This window comes from Lampris incognitus, chromosome 10 (assembly GCF_029633865.1).
Source record: "Lampris incognitus isolate fLamInc1 chromosome 10, fLamInc1.hap2, whole genome shotgun sequence".
Lineage (NCBI taxonomy): Eukaryota > Metazoa > Chordata > Actinopteri > Lampriformes > Lampridae > Lampris > Lampris incognitus.
In genome coordinates, this window is record NC_079220.1 from 52148332 (window position 1) to 52167484 (window position 19153).

General features: G+C 51.9%; 2 protein-coding genes across 2 annotated transcripts in view; one reads left to right on the plus strand and one right to left on the minus strand.

Moving 5' to 3' along the window:
- Positions 1–5793, minus strand: part of glis2b (GLIS family zinc finger 2b) — a 29787-nt gene extending 23994 nt beyond the window's left edge. The window contains exon 1 of the mRNA XM_056288308.1: positions 4888–5793. The gene's annotated coding sequence lies outside the window, so the exon portion shown is untranslated. The remainder of the gene's footprint in view (positions 1–4887) is intronic.
- Positions 5794–9828: 4035 nt separating this feature from the next.
- Positions 9829–17821, plus strand: tfap4 (transcription factor AP-4 (activating enhancer binding protein 4)). The gene is given in 8 exon segments (XM_056288331.1): positions 9829–9961; positions 12945–13341; positions 13548–13718; positions 14468–14489; positions 14492–14540; positions 14542–14608; positions 16740–16907; positions 17628–17821. Coding segments are annotated over 7 exon segments (795 nt in total). The 5' UTR covers positions 9829–9961; positions 12945–13173; the 3' UTR covers positions 17778–17821.
- The last annotated feature ends 1332 nt before the right edge of the window (positions 17822–19153 follow it).

Below are 19153 nucleotides of genomic sequence, written 5' to 3' on the forward strand. Positions count from 1 at the left end.
AGAAGATAAGTACATTAGAGTCTCTAGTTTGAGAAACAGACGCCTCACAGGTCCCCAACTGACATCTTCATTAAATAGTACCTGTTAGAGCCTGTTTGTGCTGTCCTCTGAAGGGAGTAGTACACACCGGTGTAGGAAATCTTCAATTTCTTAGCAATTTCTCGCATGGAATAGCCTTCATTTCTAAGAACAAGAATAGACTGTCGAGTTTCAGATGAAAGTTCTCTTTTTCTGGCCATTTTGAGCGTTTAATTGACCCCACAAATGTGATGCTCCAGAAAACTCAATCTGCTCAAAGAAGTGCCCATCCAACCAATCCAACTTGTGGGAGCTGCTTCTGGAAGCGTGGGGTGCAATTTCTCCAGATTACCTCAACAAATTAACAGCTAGAATGCCAAAGGTCTGCAATGCTGTAATTGCTGCAAATGGAGGATTCTTTGACGAAAGCAAGTTTGATGTAAAAAAAATCTTATTTCAAATACAAATAATTATTTCTAACCTTGTCAATGTCTTGACTCTATTTTCTATTCATTTCACAACATATGGTGGTGAATAAGTGTGACTTTTCATGGAAAACACGAAATTGTTTGGGTGATCCCAAACTTTTGAACGGTAGTGTATTTGGAGGTGAAAGCGATTGCCCAAAAAGTCCACTACACTGGCCCGTAAATACTGCTGAGCTACTTCCTGTTCAGCTCGCAGGGTTGACCCATCGTAGTACCCATCGAACAACTGCCTGGCCAGCGAGTTTCAAATGATTTAATAATGGGAAGTCGTGCACTGTGTGTTCGAGGCACCGCGGTTTCGTTTCTGCTGCCGATGCTGTTGTTGGTGGGGGCAGCTTTCCAGCTCGCGTGCAGGTACCCCAGTCAGTGCCCATCGTAAAGCCGTCCGGCGGTGTCCAAAATCTCCATGACGGAGCCTGTGAGCAAAATGGCATCATAACCGACATGCACAATGGCAAAAATGACAAAAATAAGTCCCAAGCTGTGAAACCCCCCCCCCCCAAATTATCCTCTAAATAATTACCCCCCCCCTTTTCTCCCCAATTTTATCCAGCCAATTAACCCCACTCTCCCGAGCCATCCCGGTCGCTGCTCCACCCCCCCCTCTGCCGATCCATCCGGGAGGGGGTGCAGACTACTACATGCCTCCTCCGATACACGTGGAGTCGCCAGCCGCTTCTTTTCACCTGACAGCGAGGCGTTTCGCCGGGGGGGGCCGCGGCGCGTGGGAGGATCCCGCTATTCCCTCCCAGTTTCCCCTCCCCCCTCGAACAGGCGCCCTGGCCGACCACATGAGGCGCCAGTGCAGCGATCAGGACACATACCCACATCCGGCTTCCCACCCGCAGACACGGCTGACCCAAGCCGGGGGGTAACGCGGGATCCGAACCGTCAACCTCCGCCTACAAACTCCGGAGCAGTGGGGCTGAATACAGAATACACTTTATTTATCATTTGTACACGCATACAATGAACGTCACTCTCTGCGTTTAACCCACCCTAGGCTAGCTGTGTAGCTAGGAGCAGCTAGCAATAACAGTGCCTCACCACAGGGGGTTGGAGAACCCAAATGATACTGGATTGTTGTCGCACAGGCGGGTGGTGATAAAGGTATTAACCCGCACATAAACACACACATACTCACGCTCACTCTCACGCATACACGCACTTACTCGACGGCTAACACGGGCCCACAAAAAGGATCTGAAAAGTTTCTGTAAAACCCACCACGGGCACCGTCTTGCACATCCACCCGCCCAGATGCCATCCACCCGCCGGAGGGAGAGACCCAAGAGCGAGCCTGTAGCTGGGGAAGGACACGTCATCTCTGGCATTTATGGCGGCATTCTGCCCCAGCAAAGGTCAAGAGCCGGGATGCGCAAATCCATTCAACATATCAGAGCGACGGCACGCCACGACGGCGGTCATATCTCCTCCACCGAGCGCCCCCAGTGAGTCACCCCAGCGCCTCCGCCACCGGCACATTAATGGCGGCGGAAGAGAGAAGACCCCACCGCGTGAAGCCGTGACTAATGTAAGACGTATCAAGAGTTTGCATGAGGGGCCTCGTCTTCGCCGGCGCCGCCCCAGTCAGCGGCCACTGTAACCCCCCCCCCCCACCCACCCCCACCCACCGCTGCGGAGTTTCCTTTCAGTTTAACCGTAATCCTCAGCAGCTATGGCACCCCGCCACGATATCAAATCAAACATTTACCCCGGCTCTCCCGGCGTAGCCGGTGCCACTCGAATACCGCCACTGACGGCGAGGAGCAGAAACGATTCCCTTCTCTGATGCATCTCCCTCCCCGCCCCCGCACGACTGTTTCAGCGATATATAGAGCTGACAACACCGCGCAATGAAAGCGGAGGCCTCCCTCCCCCATTTCAAGAGTTGACCTTTGGGGTGTTCTGCAGTTTCGGGGACGTTTCTTCGTGGTTTGGTGTTTCGCGTCTTTCGATTACAATTCCGCCGAACCCGCCCTTTATCTGAGATGTGTTCACGTTTTACGGGCCGGGTTGGGGACTACAAGTGCTCTGCGGGTTCCCACCGCCTCTCCGCCACATGTCTCACGGCTGGTGTTCACGAGGCCGGATTATGCCATTAGGACCCACCTTTCCGCCGTAAAGCGGCTGTCTCTCCCTCACAGGGCCCGGGGGGGGGCCCCTCGGGGGGGGGGGGTGATGTCACGGTTGCGGTGCAAGATCTCATGACGCGGGCAAAGACTGCGGGGGTAAGAGGGTACCACCCCAACCCAAGAAAGGGGCTATCCTGCAAGCCGAGCTTCCCTAGAGCTCGTTTTTGGATTCCTACTGCAGCTGCTGGTGCGCCGAGAAGAGCTACATGGTAGATCCACTCCGCTTTGTAATTACCAGAGCAGATGAATCTCGCTCTGTGGCGGGGGGAGCTGGCCGGTGTCAGACCTGTAGTTCTGACCAGGAATGTACCAGAGCTGTGCGCAAACTGCTGCTCCCAGCAGCCATCCAAGTTTCGACATCTGCCAAGCGTGCAGTAGAGACAGGAATATACACAGCAAAACAGGCCGCTGACACACACACATTTTCACACAACTCCCTCACTCACACACACACACACACAAACTCATGCTATGACTGAGGAATGCCACCACAGGGATGCACAGCTGGAGCCTTGTGGACATCTGGCCCTATGGTGAAGCCGACAGCTTTTTTAAGTGCAGAGTGTCAAGCTGAGAGAGAGGGAGAGAGAGAGAGCGAGAGAGAGAGAGAGAGAGAGAGATCACCCAAATAACCAGCACGCCAACAGTGACAGATGCCTCTCTGTCCGACCCCAATCAACCGAATGTCCGACGGTTATTGTGCTTGACCCACAGGTGAACCGGCCATGCGGAGGAGGCGCTCATCAGCTGATTGGATAAACAAAAACAGCGGTGGCTATGACAAGCAGCTGGAGTGCAACGGCGCTGGCAGTTCGGGGGAGGGTTACGGATTAAAAAAAAGCAGGGCCTGGGCGAGGAAGGGTAAAGGAGAGTCAAAGTCCTCCCTCTGCAGAGGAGCTAGTACACGTTGTGCTGTCGCTGTTCCTCTTTGAGAGCGCTCCAGTGGGCCTGTGGCCAGGTCGGCCTCGGTCTCCTATGCTCACTATCTGTGGTGGACACGCCAACGTATACACACACACACACACACACAGACACAGACACACACACAAAGTATCTCCCAAAAAGCCCTCTAATTACGTTTGTTTGTACAGTTACCAACACACCTTGATAATATATAGCCAGCAGACTTTGTTCCAAAATACAGCCCCCCCCTCCCCCCCCCCCCGTGAGGTGCTTTGATTGGTATTGTAGCCTAACGCTTTTTAATGATCAGCCCTTATCCCTGTAGAACAGGGCTTGTTCGGTCTGCCTTGGCAGGGCTCCGCTCTTTCCCCTGGCGTCAACCGGGACAATGGGGCCCATGGGAGGGCAGCCAATGGGGAGAGGCTCCATCCAAACCCGGACCCCAATGTGCACACAATTAGGCTTAGGGACAGTGGGGTTGCTTAATTGGAGAAAAATAGCTCTTTATCTAGGCCCCTGCCTCGCTCATCGTTGCCCCCCCCCCCCTCCCTTATAACCATTTGCTCGGTCCCATCAAACCCAAACGGCACAGCAGAGATGCTGTGAGCAGGTAGCGCAAATAGAGATTTGTGGGTATTGGGTGTCACCGGCGGCTCATTATATAAGTAACTTTGCAGCAGGCTGCGGACGCTTAACTCTTCTTCTTCTCTTTTTTTTTTTTCCTCATCCGCTGCTTTGACAGACCGTCAGAGCTCAGTGCAAAGCCTTCATCTTGCACAACAGCTGGCTGAGCCGCGATGCACGCCCCTGCGCGGAGGAACAGGATTTGCAAGGGGGGGGGGAAGAAAAAAACAAAAAAAGTCTCCCGAGAGGATTTGCGAGGACGCAGACGTCCTAAAATAAAATAAAAATTAAATTAAAAAAAAAAAAAAGGTTGCATGGGTAAGAAAATGGGCACTGACACCGGTGGTCCGAGCGGCTCGCCCAGACACCGGCGGGGCACGTAGGCCACGGACAGCGGTAGACAGACAGACGTGACAGTGTGAGGAGTCCGGACTCGGGGGGAGGGGGGGAGGGGGGGGGATGACGGCGAGGCCACAGCCGCACCGCCGTAGACTGGGGGGAAAATAGGTCACTCCGCCGCTTGCCCTGCCTGAACCCGCACGCATTTTTTTTTTTTACACTGCAGCTACGCAAACAGACGCGGATGTGCGTGTGTGCACCGACCGACACTCGGCAACACACGGGGGGGGGGGTACAAATTGGCCACAAGTTCGATGATGTACCCCACCCCCACACCCCCCCCCCCATTACGGGGAGTATATGTAGGATGCGGGGCTTACCTTATACGGGGGGGGGAGAGGGGGAGGGGGGGGAGGAGGCGAGCCGCTTTCCCCGTCTCGGCGCAAACTTCCCACGGCCGACGTGCTTTTACGCTGAAAAGACCGCTTCCCGTGCCGACGAGCCCACACTTCTTCGCCGACTTTTCTTCTTCGGGTCACAAAAAAAAAAAAAAAAAATGACACCGGCGGCTGACGCGTCTCTCTGGCGAAGCGGCGGTTACCGGGTGTGGAGAGAGGCGGCCGGTTCCCGCGCCATGCTCGGTGTATTTTCTCCCCCTCTCTCTCTCTCTCTCTCTCTCTCTCGAAACACGGACCAGGGGACGGGCCGGACTGGTCTCTCGCTAAGCCGCGAGTACGTGCGGTGACAGCGCCGAGGGTCGCCGGGGTGGCAGGGTCGTTTCATGCCGTCGGAGATCCGTAGAAAGTGTAAAGCCTCGGAGGAACAGCCCGGAGAGTTCTCGGCGGCGACAAAAATGAAGACCGCCGGTTGTTGTCATGGAGGGGGGAGTCGTTTCTCCTTCGGATTCGAAGCGCGTCGCTTAATGGCAACGCTGGTCAAGCGGGTTGTCTACGGGTGGTCGTTCTCCCCGGGGGTCTATAGGAAGGGCGCGCTGGGATGTCACGGAGGGAGGTGGCGGTGGGTGGTGGTGGTGGGTGGGGGTCTCTTTCTTGGGTGCTTTTCCAGATGCCGACTCCCGTAGATGTGGCTGACGGGGATTGTTGTCCTTCAGTTGTCGTGGTCGTCTTCTTCTCTTCTTCGTCTTCTTCTTCTTCGTCTTGTTCTTTTCTCCGCGTCTCTTGGTTTTCCCGCGTCTCTCGCCTGTGAGCACTCAAGGAGACATGAGTGTTACGGTGGTCTCCCCGCGTCCGTCTGAGGAGCAGACAGCACACCCGGACCCGAGCCAGCCCGCGTCTCCTCTCCCTAACGCGCAGCGGACGAGCGCAGACTCTGCCAGCTCAGCGCATGCTTGCTGCTCCGCCCATCCACTATGGGCAGTCCTCGGCTCCTCTCCAAGGTCTCTCTCTCTCTCTCTCTCTCTCTCTCTCTCTCTCTCTCTCTCTCTCTCTCTCTCTCTCTCTCTCTCTCTCTCTCTCTCTCTCTCTCCCTCTCTCTCTCTCCCTCCCTCCCTCCCTCTCTCTCTCTCTCTCTCTCTCTCTCTCTCTCTCTCTCTCTCTCTCTCTCTCTCTCTCTCTCTCTCTCTCTCTCTCTCTCTCTCTCTCTCCCCTCCCCCCCCCCCTCTCTCTCTCCCTCCCTCCCTCTCTCTCTCTCCAACCCCGGCGTCCTTATGTCCAGAGAATATAATTCTTACCCCTATCACTTGCACGCTACGCTTCATCGTAAAGTCCCTTTGTTGTTTGAAGCAGCTAAACTCTTATGTCATGTCAGGGTCACCGAGGTTTTTTTTTTTTTTTACTGAGCTAAGGGTCCTTTTCCCAACCCAGTCTGCACGTCTTCATGAATAGGGCTGCTTCGTTGTTGGAAGAGCAACAAATGAGAGGAGTTGTTACTATGGGGGGGGTCTGCTTGGGGGGGGGCATAATCCTTTGCATTTTGCCATTTGAAAAAACATTGTGGTTGTTATAAGAAAACCACAATTTGAATATTCAGATGTATGAGATATGCTCTGTTCTTTTCATCTCATCGTTGTCATTTAATATAAAAAAAAGGTCAGTGAACGTCAACATGCTTCTCTTCTTCATGTCTACATACACCATATGCAATCAGCATATGCCACGTACAGTTCAACATGCAGAGGCCTATATACCTACATCCATAGCTACCGATGATAAGAACGCACAGCCAAACCCCATCACATCACACTGTGCTACGAACACGCAACCCCATATTGCTTGTCTTTAAAGGTTTAGACCAAATGACACCCTCATGTCAGATAACTGAGAAGATGGTTTGGAGAGGAAAAAGAAGGCAGGATACTTGTGGACATGAAACACCTTGTGAGTATAGTCCATTTTAATCATATCATACATGAACACACGGTCAGCTTTTAAACAATCTTTAATTATAAGAATTAACACAGCACCAGTGCAAAGTAATCAGATTACAATGCTGAATTAGGGATACAGTAATTTCTGGATTACAATTTGATAACGCGATCAGAAATATGTAACGCGTTACTTTTAAAAGTAACGAGTTACATTAAAAGTAACGGTCCAACCTTGATAAAACGTTTTAATAAATGGATTCATTGGATGTCGAGGGCCTCTGTGCACGAACACCTTCTGCCTGCACCATACATACATTACAAATACTGACGCGGCCTCATAAAGTATGAAACTTCGCAGTAAACACGGTTTTTGGATTCAAAAAGAAAAAAAAATATGTATTTTATATCCATTGTAGGCTATTCTGATAAAAAAAGAAAAAACAACACAGATGGGTAACTACAGGCACAATGCCAGCCGTTTTTATCATTTATTCTTTATCCCTACGGCCCTCGGATGGTGTCGAAATGAGATGCTGCAACTTACTTTAACATTCATTATAAGACAACAGAAATCAGAAAACTTCTTAAGTTAGTCATTCTTGTCCAATAAATGAAAATCCAGCTGGATCACCTCTTATGATGTAGATGATTTGGGGTATGATGTGCTTCTGAAGACGAATCAACATGTCTCTTCAGTGAGCATGTCCACAGACTCGACGATGGGCCCTAAACCCTACCATACGTCAGTCGTCTTTTCTTTTTCCATGCCACCACCAGAGGGCGCCTTTACAGTATGGCATTAACTTAGCGCCTCCAATTTTCAAAAACCTTGCTATTCTTGCTGCAATCAAACCGTTATAACGCATGAGGAGTGGACACAAAAAATGGCGTACACCGACTTGGAAAAAGTTGACTTTCACTTTGCAGTCTATCTCATGAAAAGCAAAACAAAAAGTCACGAATGACTGTCTTGTTCATTCAAAAGGGCAAATGTAACGTACAAGTAGACTGCCTGAATGAAGTGTACATATGTGTGCAATGTGAGTGTACATACGAGTGACGTGTAGAAGTGTACATACGAGTGACGTGTACATTTGGCTAAATACTTAAACACTGCAGCGTGACGGTGTGCGCAATGTTGGGCCATATTAGTAAAATGGAAAATTCCCTTGCCGGGGATTTGAAAGACTATATATATATATATATATACATCTACTCATATATTTTCGGAATGTGTGTGTGTGTGTGTGTGGTGTTAGTGTAGATAGCGGGACCGAAAACTAAAGCATTTATGATCCTAATTCTTTTGGAGGTGGTAGGTATTGTCTCAGAGAGTAAGGGGGAAATCCCAGACAATTAAAATTATGCATAATTATGCATAAATATGCAAAATATGGATTTTTCTAAAAATGGCTAAAAACCACTTTTCTCGGCATTTCAGGTGATTCTGAGCATTTTTGATTTTTTCACCTAATTTTTTTTTCTGGGACCCCGCCCCCTTTAATGTTATTGTGTACGCAATGTCATGTATGTGAAATATGCTTGGTGACCATCGTCTACCACTTGCCATTTAGCCCCTTTCCACCCCCACTTGAAGTCGGGTACCGTTCTTCTAGTATACATATATATAGTAAGTGTTATCCTATTGGTGCTTCTATGTCACATTTCATGTGAGGCAGAAATTCGATTACAGCAACGTCAAGCAAGACACAGTCTATCTCGACACCGACTTCAGGAATCGTTATAATTGTTGCTTCTGGTGTTCTTTTGTATGCCAACCCACTTTGTGTACACGCTATAACGGCTTAGCGGGGCTACCTGTTGTTGTTTGTCGACGAATAAGACTTAAAAAAAAGAGGGGGGTATATCAAACTCCAAGCCCAGCTCACAATGTGACGATACTTGGTGCGTCCTGGGGTCACAGAGCTGCGATCAGCTGGAACAACATCGGGTACGGAACAGTAAGTACGAGCCTTTCTCGTGTTTCCGGGTGCAGGACGCCTCGCTCCCATTTTGTGTCTGCTGCTGCAACTCGCCCAGAAGAAGAAGAAGAAGGAGAAGCACGCGGTCAGAGCCTAAAAGTGGCAGATAGGTGACTGATCAAAACCTAAAATGGGTGACAATGTCAGCGGTGTGCTGTCGATAGCCGAGCCCCTCCCCGGTTATGTTGCTGTTTCTTCTTCTTCTTTGGGGGGGGGGGGGGGGTTTGCGAGCCATGCCTGCCTGCCAGCCAAGTCGTCAGCTGATCTCTTGTTCGCTTATCGCGGCGGCCGGAGGAGCGTATCCGCCCCTTTCTCCTCCGACAGATTGTTTACTAGTGTGCCTAAAAACGCATGTGTCCGAATCCGATCTGCTCCGGGCACTGGTCAAAAGCACCTCCTCGCAAGCAATACCGGAACTTATATATGTAGGATCACATTGTGCAGCCTTGCGGACAGCGGGGGCATACGTCTGTGTTCCGACTGTAATTCTAATCAACCTCTTCCCCCCCCCCTCCCCCCTTCATGCGTTGCCGTCCTATGGCCGCGGGTAAATAGTCCTTTGTTTACATGCAGTCGCCGTTTTGCGGAAGGAGGCTTTTCTTTTTTTTCTGGGTAGCGCTGTGTGATTCCTACCAGCTGTTTCCCGCCTTGAAAGCCACCCGATCAGCTGCAAACGCACACGCAAGTACATGCAGCGAGAGAGCGAGAGAGCGAGAGAGAGAGAGAGAGAGAGAGAGAGAGAGGACGCGGAGGGGAGGAGGGAGAGCTTTAGAGCGCCACACACAACGAGGGAACCCCATCAGCTGGAAGTCGAGTAACATTACAACTCTCCGCTACTACTACCACCCCATTACAGACGAGGGACTCACGTTTCTGTTGGGAGAGAGACGGTTTTTTTGAATAACCCGCAAGATCGTGAGATACTGCTCACAACTTCAACGTATTTGGGGTTTTTTTTTTTGGGTTGTTTTTTTTTGGGGGGGGGGGTTTGTGTTGTTGGGTTTTTTCACCATTTCACCACTACAAGAATCCGGGGAGCGAAACTGGAGAGACCAGCATGGAGTATTTCATGGTGCCAGCTCAGAAGGTGCCCTCCTTGCAACATTTTAGGAAAACGGAGAAAGAAGTGATTGGTGGTCTGTGTAGGTGTGTATGCACTTGAGCTTAATTCACCCCCCCTCTCCTCCTCCTCCTCCTCCTCCACCTCCACCCCTTGCTTCGTCTGTATCGCGGTCATCCGTTCCGAGTACGCACTTTTAGGAGACGGCTCTCGGGCGACATGCTGCCGATTCTGTTATTGTGTACGCGGGTCCCGCTCGCGAAGAGCGGACCCCCCGAATGGCTGTGAAAATTCTCCCCCCCCCCCTCCCCAAATACTTACCGCATTTTTTAGCCAAAGGGCCTCACCGTGTACGGTTACCCGATGGCGCGCGCGCCCCGCGCGCGACGTTACCTCGTATATTTGACGGGGAAAAATCGATACATTGTGGCTAACAAACACAAACCACGTGGTTCCGTTCTACACCACGCTGCTACACAGTGGCGAGCGCTTCTCTCGTGTATCTGTTCTTCCTATCCCCCCCCCCCCTCCACCTCGTGTGGCGTTGTTGTTGTTGTTGTTGTTAGCTTATGCGTGTGCCGATTTGCATAATAACAGTGGCGTATTTCGGACATAATCCCGAGCGTTTGGTATGGCAGCGCACTGCGGGGGGGGAGGGGGGGGAGCAACCGCTCGCTCGCTCGCTGGTAGCGCACCGAAGGCTCCGAAGTTATTGTGGGTAGTGCGGCCATGCTTGTGGCTGGAGCTAAAACGTGATGAGGATCCGGCGCAGCCTTCCTGCTTTTCAGGGGGGGCCGCTCCGCTTCCGTTCGAGTCCGGGGACAAAACGCAGCGTCGGCCGCTGTTCGAGCTACCGAGTCGTTTTAAACGCTGCGTCTTTTTTTTTTTCGCTTCCCCCCCCCCCTCCGCGTGTCCATGCTGCCGCATGGACACGCGGAGGGGGGGGGAAGCGAAGTCGCGTTGTTGGTAATGGCGGAGGACACCATAACTCTGATTTGAACGTGGCGCTTGCTTTGCTTCACGATAGAAGAGAGACGCATATTTTTTTTGGGGAGGGGGGCTTTCTCTTGAAAATACGTTTCGGCCTAGCGTTTCTGTAAAAAGGAGGAGGAGGAGGGGGGGGCATTTCGCAATCGGTGAGAGAGAGAGAAAAATAATGGTCGTCTTAATAATAAAGGGGGTGTGTTTGCCCGTCCAAGGCCCCGTCAATGCGTCCGCGAGCTCTGTGAAGAGAGGGAGGGGCGGAGGGACCTGCAGGCTGTGCGCCGGCCGGCTGGGAAATGTAGTTCTTTTTTATTATTGTAAAAAAACAAAAAAAAATTCCCGACCCCGGTGCGTCTGGAGAATTCTCCACGTGGGGGGTGGATGGGGGGTAAATCTTTCCACACAGACCCGAAAGCCGAATTTGAGGAGCGTCCAACTTGGAATAACAAAAAAAAGTGCAATTCGCCATAAAACGCAAAACACGTGTCGTCGCACCGCGCGCGTCACAGATCGGCGCGGCACGTTTTTGATGACGTGCGTCGTCGACTGACACCCTATGATGTTGACGGGACGTGTCTATTTGCAAGGCTGCTGTGACCCCCCCCCAAGTGTGACAACGCGTTTCTGTGCGTGTGACACGGTGGCCAGTGTGTAAAGGACACTGTGTCTGATGCAACCTGCGCGGCACGTTTTGATGACGTGCGTCGTCGACTGACATCTATATGATGTTGACGGGACGTGTCTATTGCAAGGCTGCTGTGACCCCCAAGTGTGACAACGCGTTTCTGTGCGTGTGCGTGCGTGTGACACGGTGGGCCCAGTGTGTAAAGGACACAGTGTCTGATGCAACCTACGCTGCATCCTCCACCGTTGCCCCCGTAGAGATGTTTTGGCAGCCACACGTGTGTTTGTTGAACGTGCCCCTTGCTATGTATGAATAAACAGTCCTCATCGTGTGCCCGCATCATTGTTTCCCCCCGTGTTTGCACCGAGGCGGCTGGTGGGCACAGATAAGGGAGCTCTCGCCAGGGGGTCCCCAGGAGCACACAGCTCCACTCGGCGGTCGACGAAAAGAGGAAGTTATTGCAGTTTTTGCAACTCCGCCGAATGAAGTGACTGGTACTGTATATGAAGTGACTAGTACTATATTTGTAGTGACTGGTACTGTATATGAATTGACTGGTACTGTATATGACGTGACTGGTACTGTATATGACGTGACTGGTACTGTATTTGTAGTGACTGGTACTGTATATGAATTGACTGGTACTGTATTTGTAGTGACTGGTACTGTATTTGTAGTGACTGGTACTGTATTTGTAGTGATGTCGTGATGAAGCACAAGACTATGTGTTTTGCGTTTAGCTCGGGAATGGGCTCAATCCCCTACACTTCCTGCAACAAATGCAGAGTAGGGATTTGGACGTGTCCATGCGGAATAGTGTTGGTGGCGTTAACGTCAGAAAAATGTGTAAAATCCATTTTCTTTAAGAACATAATAATCTGGTGCTCTCGTTAGTGCAGTATTTATTACACCTCGTCGCTTTTGAATTTGTTCCTTGATCTTTGTCCCCCTGTGCAGCCATTGTGCTTCCCCAATGAGCGGTATGTTAATCAGTAAAGTACATCTCTGTGTGCTTCGGCGTGTTACTACAGTACTTGGAGTTGATCAGTGTTTAGCATGGTGTCTGCGTGGTATACCTTTACTCTGCCCACCCTGACCCTACTCCAACCCGTCTAGTTTTAGGATTATTCTACTGCATTGATTTGCTCCTTAAGGCCAGTGCTCACCATGGGGAAGTAACATAGTGCCGTGAACCAAGGCGCCGATAAAATCCAACGCTCCCTTTGCCGTGATCCAGAGCAAGCAAGCACAATTCAGACCGCGAGCTCGTCCACTAAACTGGCCTAACAAAATGAGCTAATGTATCAGTGACTTGGAAGACGTAAACTATGCTGTCTTCGATCTACCTCCCCACCGCTTCTGCTGCGTTGTTCACTAGGGGTGGAAGGAAACATCGATACACTTGAGGTATAGCGCTCATCGGTGTGTGACTGCCGTCGTTCTCTTTGTCCTCTCCTCAGTCTGGCCAACATTCCCTTGACCCCGGAGACGGCGCGGGACCAGGAAAGGCGAATCCGCCGGGAAATCGCCAACAGCAATGAGCGGCGGCGCATGCAGAGCATCAACGCTGGGTTCCAGTCGCTCAAACCCTCATCCCCCACAGCGATGGAGAGAAGCTCAGCAAGGTGGGTCGCCGGCGGGCCTTTTAATTATCGGTGAAGAGGAGTGTCTCTGTTAACCTCTACATTTATGTCGGCTCAAGCGTGTACGCAGCAGCGTTGTACTCATCCCCCTCCTCCTCCTCCTCTCTTTTACTCAGGCTGCATCTTGCAGCAAACAGCAGAGTATATCTTCACTTTGGAACAGGAGAAGACACGGTTACTGCAGCAGAACAACCAGCTCAAACGCTTCATACAGGTAAAGCCTACACAGGTCTGATGAAGGCATTTACATCGATACGGGGTTTTCCTCCCTATGCCAAACCTAAAGGTGTGAATTAAGTCTTAGCGATGTCCCTTTTCGTTGACCATCACAGGGGAAGACTTTTCCAGTTGGTCATCCAAGGCAAATCGGCTCTCTGCACTTTCACGACTTCGCCCCTTTCCCTCTTTGCCTCCCCTCAGGAATTCAGCGGTTCCTCCCCAAAGAGGAGGCGCGCCGAGGAGAAGGATGAAGGGATCGGCTCGCCAGACATCCTGGAGGAGGAGAAGACAGACGACTTGCGGAAGGAGATGATTGATTTGAGGCAGCAGCTGGAGAAAGAGCGCTCAATCCGGATGATGCTGGAAGAGCAGGTGAGAAGGAAGCGCACAAGCATGGACACTCCGGTGTCAAATTTGCGTCCCACTTTTGTCGTGAATTGATCGCGCCGACTCGCGCTCTTGGCGGCAACGGTCCGTACTTTCCGAAATCTCGAGGGTTTCCGAGACACAAAAGCCGATCTCGGAGAAACCCGGCATGGGCAGGGGCGGCTTGGCGCCCCTCTTTACATTGTACCGCACGTCATTTTAATCTTTTGTCCCACATATTGAGACGGCATCCCATATTTTAAAGGAAAAAAACAAAATTATATGTATGTTTCTCCATTTAAATGTTGAACAATTGTTATCCAACAATACTCTGTGGTGAGAAGTCTCTGCTCTCTCGTGTTTGCAGTGTTTGATTGGTTGTAAATTAACACGCTCTTCAGTCAGCAAAACCCAACAAGACATTCTGATTATTTACCATTATCACTCTTAGAGCAATTTTATTTTCTCACCGGTTATTCAAGCATATTATATATATTGCTATGTTTTGACTAGTGGGCAAATAATTGTAGGGGGATTATAAATGTATGATTAAGTCTGATACTCATTATGCCAAAAGTTGTACTCCTTCTTTAAGAGTGCTATTACAAATCTATCCCACATCAGCCTGCAGAATATCACAGTTCATCTGCGTTTGGCCTGTTCGCCCTTTGCATCTGCTCACCCTAAGTCGCGGCTAGTAGTAGTATTTGAAATTCGACTTGCTAAATTTGCGTCTCCTGCTGCTCACGGAGCAGATGCGTTCCCTGGACGCCCAGCTGTACCAGAGAAGCTGAAGGTGATCGCCCAGCAGATCCAGGAGCAGGAGGCCCAAAACGCAGAGCCTCATCCGTCTGCAGCAGCAGCAAGAGCATCTGGAGAGAGCCAACAGTCCACAGGTTAGACGGGGGGTGGGGGATGCTCGCACCGGTGCATGGATTATGAATGCAAACGTGGTTTTTAAATAGTAATACCTTTTTCTTTTTTTTATCACTATCTAGCAATGTGGCAACATTACAAGTTCAAATTGGAGTGCTGTCCTACTCTTTTCTTTCTGTGGAAATGTAATTTGACATAAACCTGCACCAATTTCCAATTTGGGCGGCATGGCGGCGCAGTGGTTAGCGCGGTCGCCTCACAGCAAAAGGGACCTGGGTTCGAGCCCTTGGGCAGTCCAGCCTTGGGGGTCGTCCTGTGTGTGGAGTTTGCACGTTCTCCCCGTGTCTGCGTGGGTTTCCTCCGGGGGCTCCGGTCTCCTGTCACAGTCCAAGGCCATGTAGGTCACTCTGTGATGGGTTGGCGGCCGGTCCAGGGGGTCTCCTGGGTCTCCGCCCAGTGACTGCTGGGATAGGCTCCAGCATCCCCGCGACCCTGAGCAAGGATAAGCGATTCGGGATAGAACAAAGAAGTAAAACAACGTTTGTCTCAAATAAGGATAGTCTCCGAAGGAGCGCCTCACTAAATCAAACGATAGCTCTTGTGATTACAAAGACACAGTTGTGTTGCAATTTCAATGTTGAAAACCACAGAAAACCCCACCCCACAACGTGAAAGATGTGTTGAATATATAAGCTGATTATGCCTATCTAACAATCTGAACTCGCCCCAGAACTGGTGTCACCGGTAGGACTCGTTGCCTTTCAACGCTTTTTCTCCCCAATTGTACTTGGCCAATTACCCCACTCTTCTGAGCCGTCCCGGTCGCTGCTCCGCCCCCTCTGCCGATCCGGGGAGGGCTGCACACTACCACACGCCTCCTCCCATACACGTGGAGTCGCCAGCCGCTTCTTTTCACCTGACGGTGAGGAGTTTCGCCAGGGGAACGTAGCATGTGGGAGGATCACGCTATCCCCCCCCCCACGAACAGGCACCCCGACCAACCCGAGGAGGCGCCAGTGCAGCGACCAGGACACCCACACCCAGCTTCCCATCCGCAGACACGGCCAGTTGTGTCTGTGCAAATGCCCGACCGAGCTGGCGGTAACATGGGGATTCGAACCGGCGGTCCCCGTTGTTGGTAGGCAACGGAATAGACCGCTGTGCTACCCGGACGCCCGCGTTTCGACAACACGCACAGTTCGCTCTGAGAATTTCACCCGTATCCGGGGGTTGGTGCTGTCAACATTGACAACACATTTCTGATGTGGTCAACGGGCGGCTCGCTGATCTCTGTCCAACCTTCTGTCCCCTGCCCTGACAGCTGTGGTGTCCTGTTACAGCAGGCTGGCCCTGCTGAATACGATGCCAAATCAATCGGCATCAGCTCTCCCCCTCTCATCTGTTCGCCCCACTTACCCCTTTTTTTTTTTCCCGCCCCCTTTTTCTCCCCAATTGTACTTGGTCAAATTACCCCATTCCCCTCTGCCGATCCGAGGAGGGCTGCAGACTACCGCACGCCTCCTCCCATACACGTGGAGTCACCAGCTGCTTCTTCTCACCTGACGGTGAAGGGGGTTCGCCAGGGGGGCGTAGTTCGTGGGAGGATCACGCTATTCCCCGCTAGTTCCCCCTGAACAGGCGCCCCGACTGATCAGAGGAGGCGCTAGTGCAGCGACCGGGACACATACCCACATCCGGCTCCCCACCCGCAGACACGGCCAGTTGTTGTCTGTAGGGACGTCCAACCAAGCCGGAGGTAACGCGGGGGTTCAAACCGACGATCCCCGTGTTGGTAGGCGAGGGAATAGACCGCTATGCTACCCGGCCGCCAGCTGTTCGCCCCAGTAGCTAACACTCAGTGGCAGCTACGAGACGGTACTGAAAAAGACGAGACTAAGACTGGATTAGCTGTATGTCCCGATTCATGACTCGGCTATGTGTGCGTGCCAGCGAATGTGTTTGGAAGGCATGTGTGTGTGTGTGTGTGTGTGGCTGGTGTGTGTCTTTTTAGCCTCGGCGAGTCTATTACTAGAGGGCGCCACCGTTATTGATCCAACTTGTTACGCTCAAGTCGGGGAATGTTAACGTCCCGGCCTTTTACTTGAGTGGCAGCCATGTCTAAACCACCCCGTCCTCCTTGTGCTCTCTCAGGCGTTGGCTCCTACCACCCCCCTTGCTCCCACCCACCACGCCACGGTCATCGTCCCTGCACCTGCCCAGCCTCCCCAGCCCCATCACGTCACCGTGGTAACCATGAGCCCCGCCTCAGTCATCAATACAGTGTCCACATCTCGGCAGAACCTGGACACCATCGTCCAGGTAAGGGATCAACGGCGGTCTTTGCCGAGCCTGTTACATTAACGGGTGACTCGGTCCGAGTTCATTGGTGTAGCACATCGACTTAAAACAGATGCAGTGTGGCATGCTGAAAACACTGGCCTATACATAGCATGTGTATGTCAGGTATTCATGTGGGGGGTGGCTATGAAGCCTGATTGGATTAAGGGTGAAATGTCGGCATGTATGTCCGTTGTTGCAGCGATGGGACCGGACATGGACCAGGGCTAGGGGGGAAGGGAGTGGCAGCTATGGATAACAATTTCAATGGGCAGTGTTGGGGTTTACGGTAAAGGGGGGTGGTGCTGGTTATAGAGCGACGCTGAGCGCAGGAGTCAAAGGGTGACGGATTACAGTAAAAGCGCGAGGTGGAGTAAACGGCCCATCAGCACCTAAATCAACTTAACCGTAAGTGACGGGCCTTGTTTTAGACGAGGGAAGTGTACCAAAGAATGGAGGGACGGAGGGATATACAAAAAGCAGCAAAATAACCTGTCAAACATGCAGGACCAGGACAGACTTTTGCATGTTGACCCACCCCCCACCCCCCCCCCCACCCCCACCCCAAGAGGTGCATTTTGGGCGTTTGTTGTTGTTGCATCCGAACAGCAGAGGGTACTATTGTCTCTCGTGTCACCTTAAACCTCCCCCTCACGTTGTCTGTATTCACTCCCCCACTCCCCCCCCCCCTCCTTTTCCAAGGCTATCCAACACATCGAGGGCACCCAAGGGAAGGGCGGCGCTGGAGAGGAGGACCAGCGGAGGGCGGTGATAGTCACGTCGGGGCGCCTCCTCCACGACGCGGTGGGCTCGGACACGGCCTCGAACAGCGATGAGCTCGACGAATGTTGACTGCCCTGAGCTCGTCCCTCGCATCTCGCATAACATATACAGAGTCACACACACACACAAGCAGACACACACACACACACACACACACACACACACACACAATCAGACAGGGCCACGGGAAGCATATAAACCCACAGTACTCTCGTTACGAGGACATTATTAGGGTTGGTAGACCGATCGAAGCACTCTTTTGTTTGACACACTCTACGTGATGTACCGTGATAGGCAGCGCAAATAGGTTTACACTTAGACACTCGAACCCGCCGTCTCTCTTCACCCGCGTCTTTTCCGGTTCTCTCTCCCCTCCCCCTCCCCCTCCCCCCCCCCCCCCCCCCCTTCGCCTGTTCGTTCGGGTACAGGAACCTTTCGGAGCGACCGCTCAACTTGACCGATCTAAAAGATACGCCCTCATAGACTTCTTCATACACGCCCGACCCCCCCCCCCTCTCCACCCACCGCCCACCTTTTCCCACCCTCCATTTCTTGGTCCCCTGCTGCTTTGGATGGCCTGCTATCATTTCCACTGACCACCGGGACCGCTCTCCTTGCACTGCTGCAAGGCCGTGTGACTGATTTCGCAGCCAAGCCCCCCCCCCCACCCCCCACCCCGTGTTCTCGCCCATACGAACTTCGTTTTAACCCCCCCCCCCCTCCCCCCTTCTCCTCCTGTATCGTCCGCACTCGCCAGAGAGACACTGTGAGGCTGTCACAATCAAAAGATCCGCTCTTTCCTCCTTCTGAAAGAAAGATTTGTATTTTTTTTTCCGGTTGCTTTATCGAGTCTAAAGTCTTGTTTTTGGTTTTTGTCGTTTTGTTTTTTTTTTTTCCGGGCGATGTTTTAACTCAAGTGTATAGTACTGAAACACACACACACAAAAAAGCGTGATACTGACAGGAATCACAAAAAGCTGTTTCCGTCGTGGCTGACCGGTGCTCTCGGGAAATTAAGCTAGGCTTGAAACGAAGGGAGGAGAGCCCACTAAATGCCCCCCCCCTCCCCCAGCCATGTTTTTAAAAAAAAAATGTCTCTCTCTTTTTCTATGTTGTTACCGTTATTACTGGGCTGGGTTCCCAGTATTTCAATTTATGTATTTGGCATGCCTCCCCCCCCCCCCTCTCTCTCTCATGGCCGGACGAAAAGCGCTGCTTTTGCCCCTTCTCAGCCCACCCTGTCCCACACTCGGGCACCTGGCTTGTTGAATAAGCTACTCCGTGGGTGCTCTCTCCGGCGATTCCCACGGGGAAGATGTGTGTGCGTGTGTGTCTGTTGTGTGTGATCCGAACCAGCGGGGTTCAGGGGTGCCCCCAGGCTCTGGCAGTCTGCAGCAGCACCATCCTGACCTAGGTGTTGACACAAATTTGCGTCGCGTGCCCAG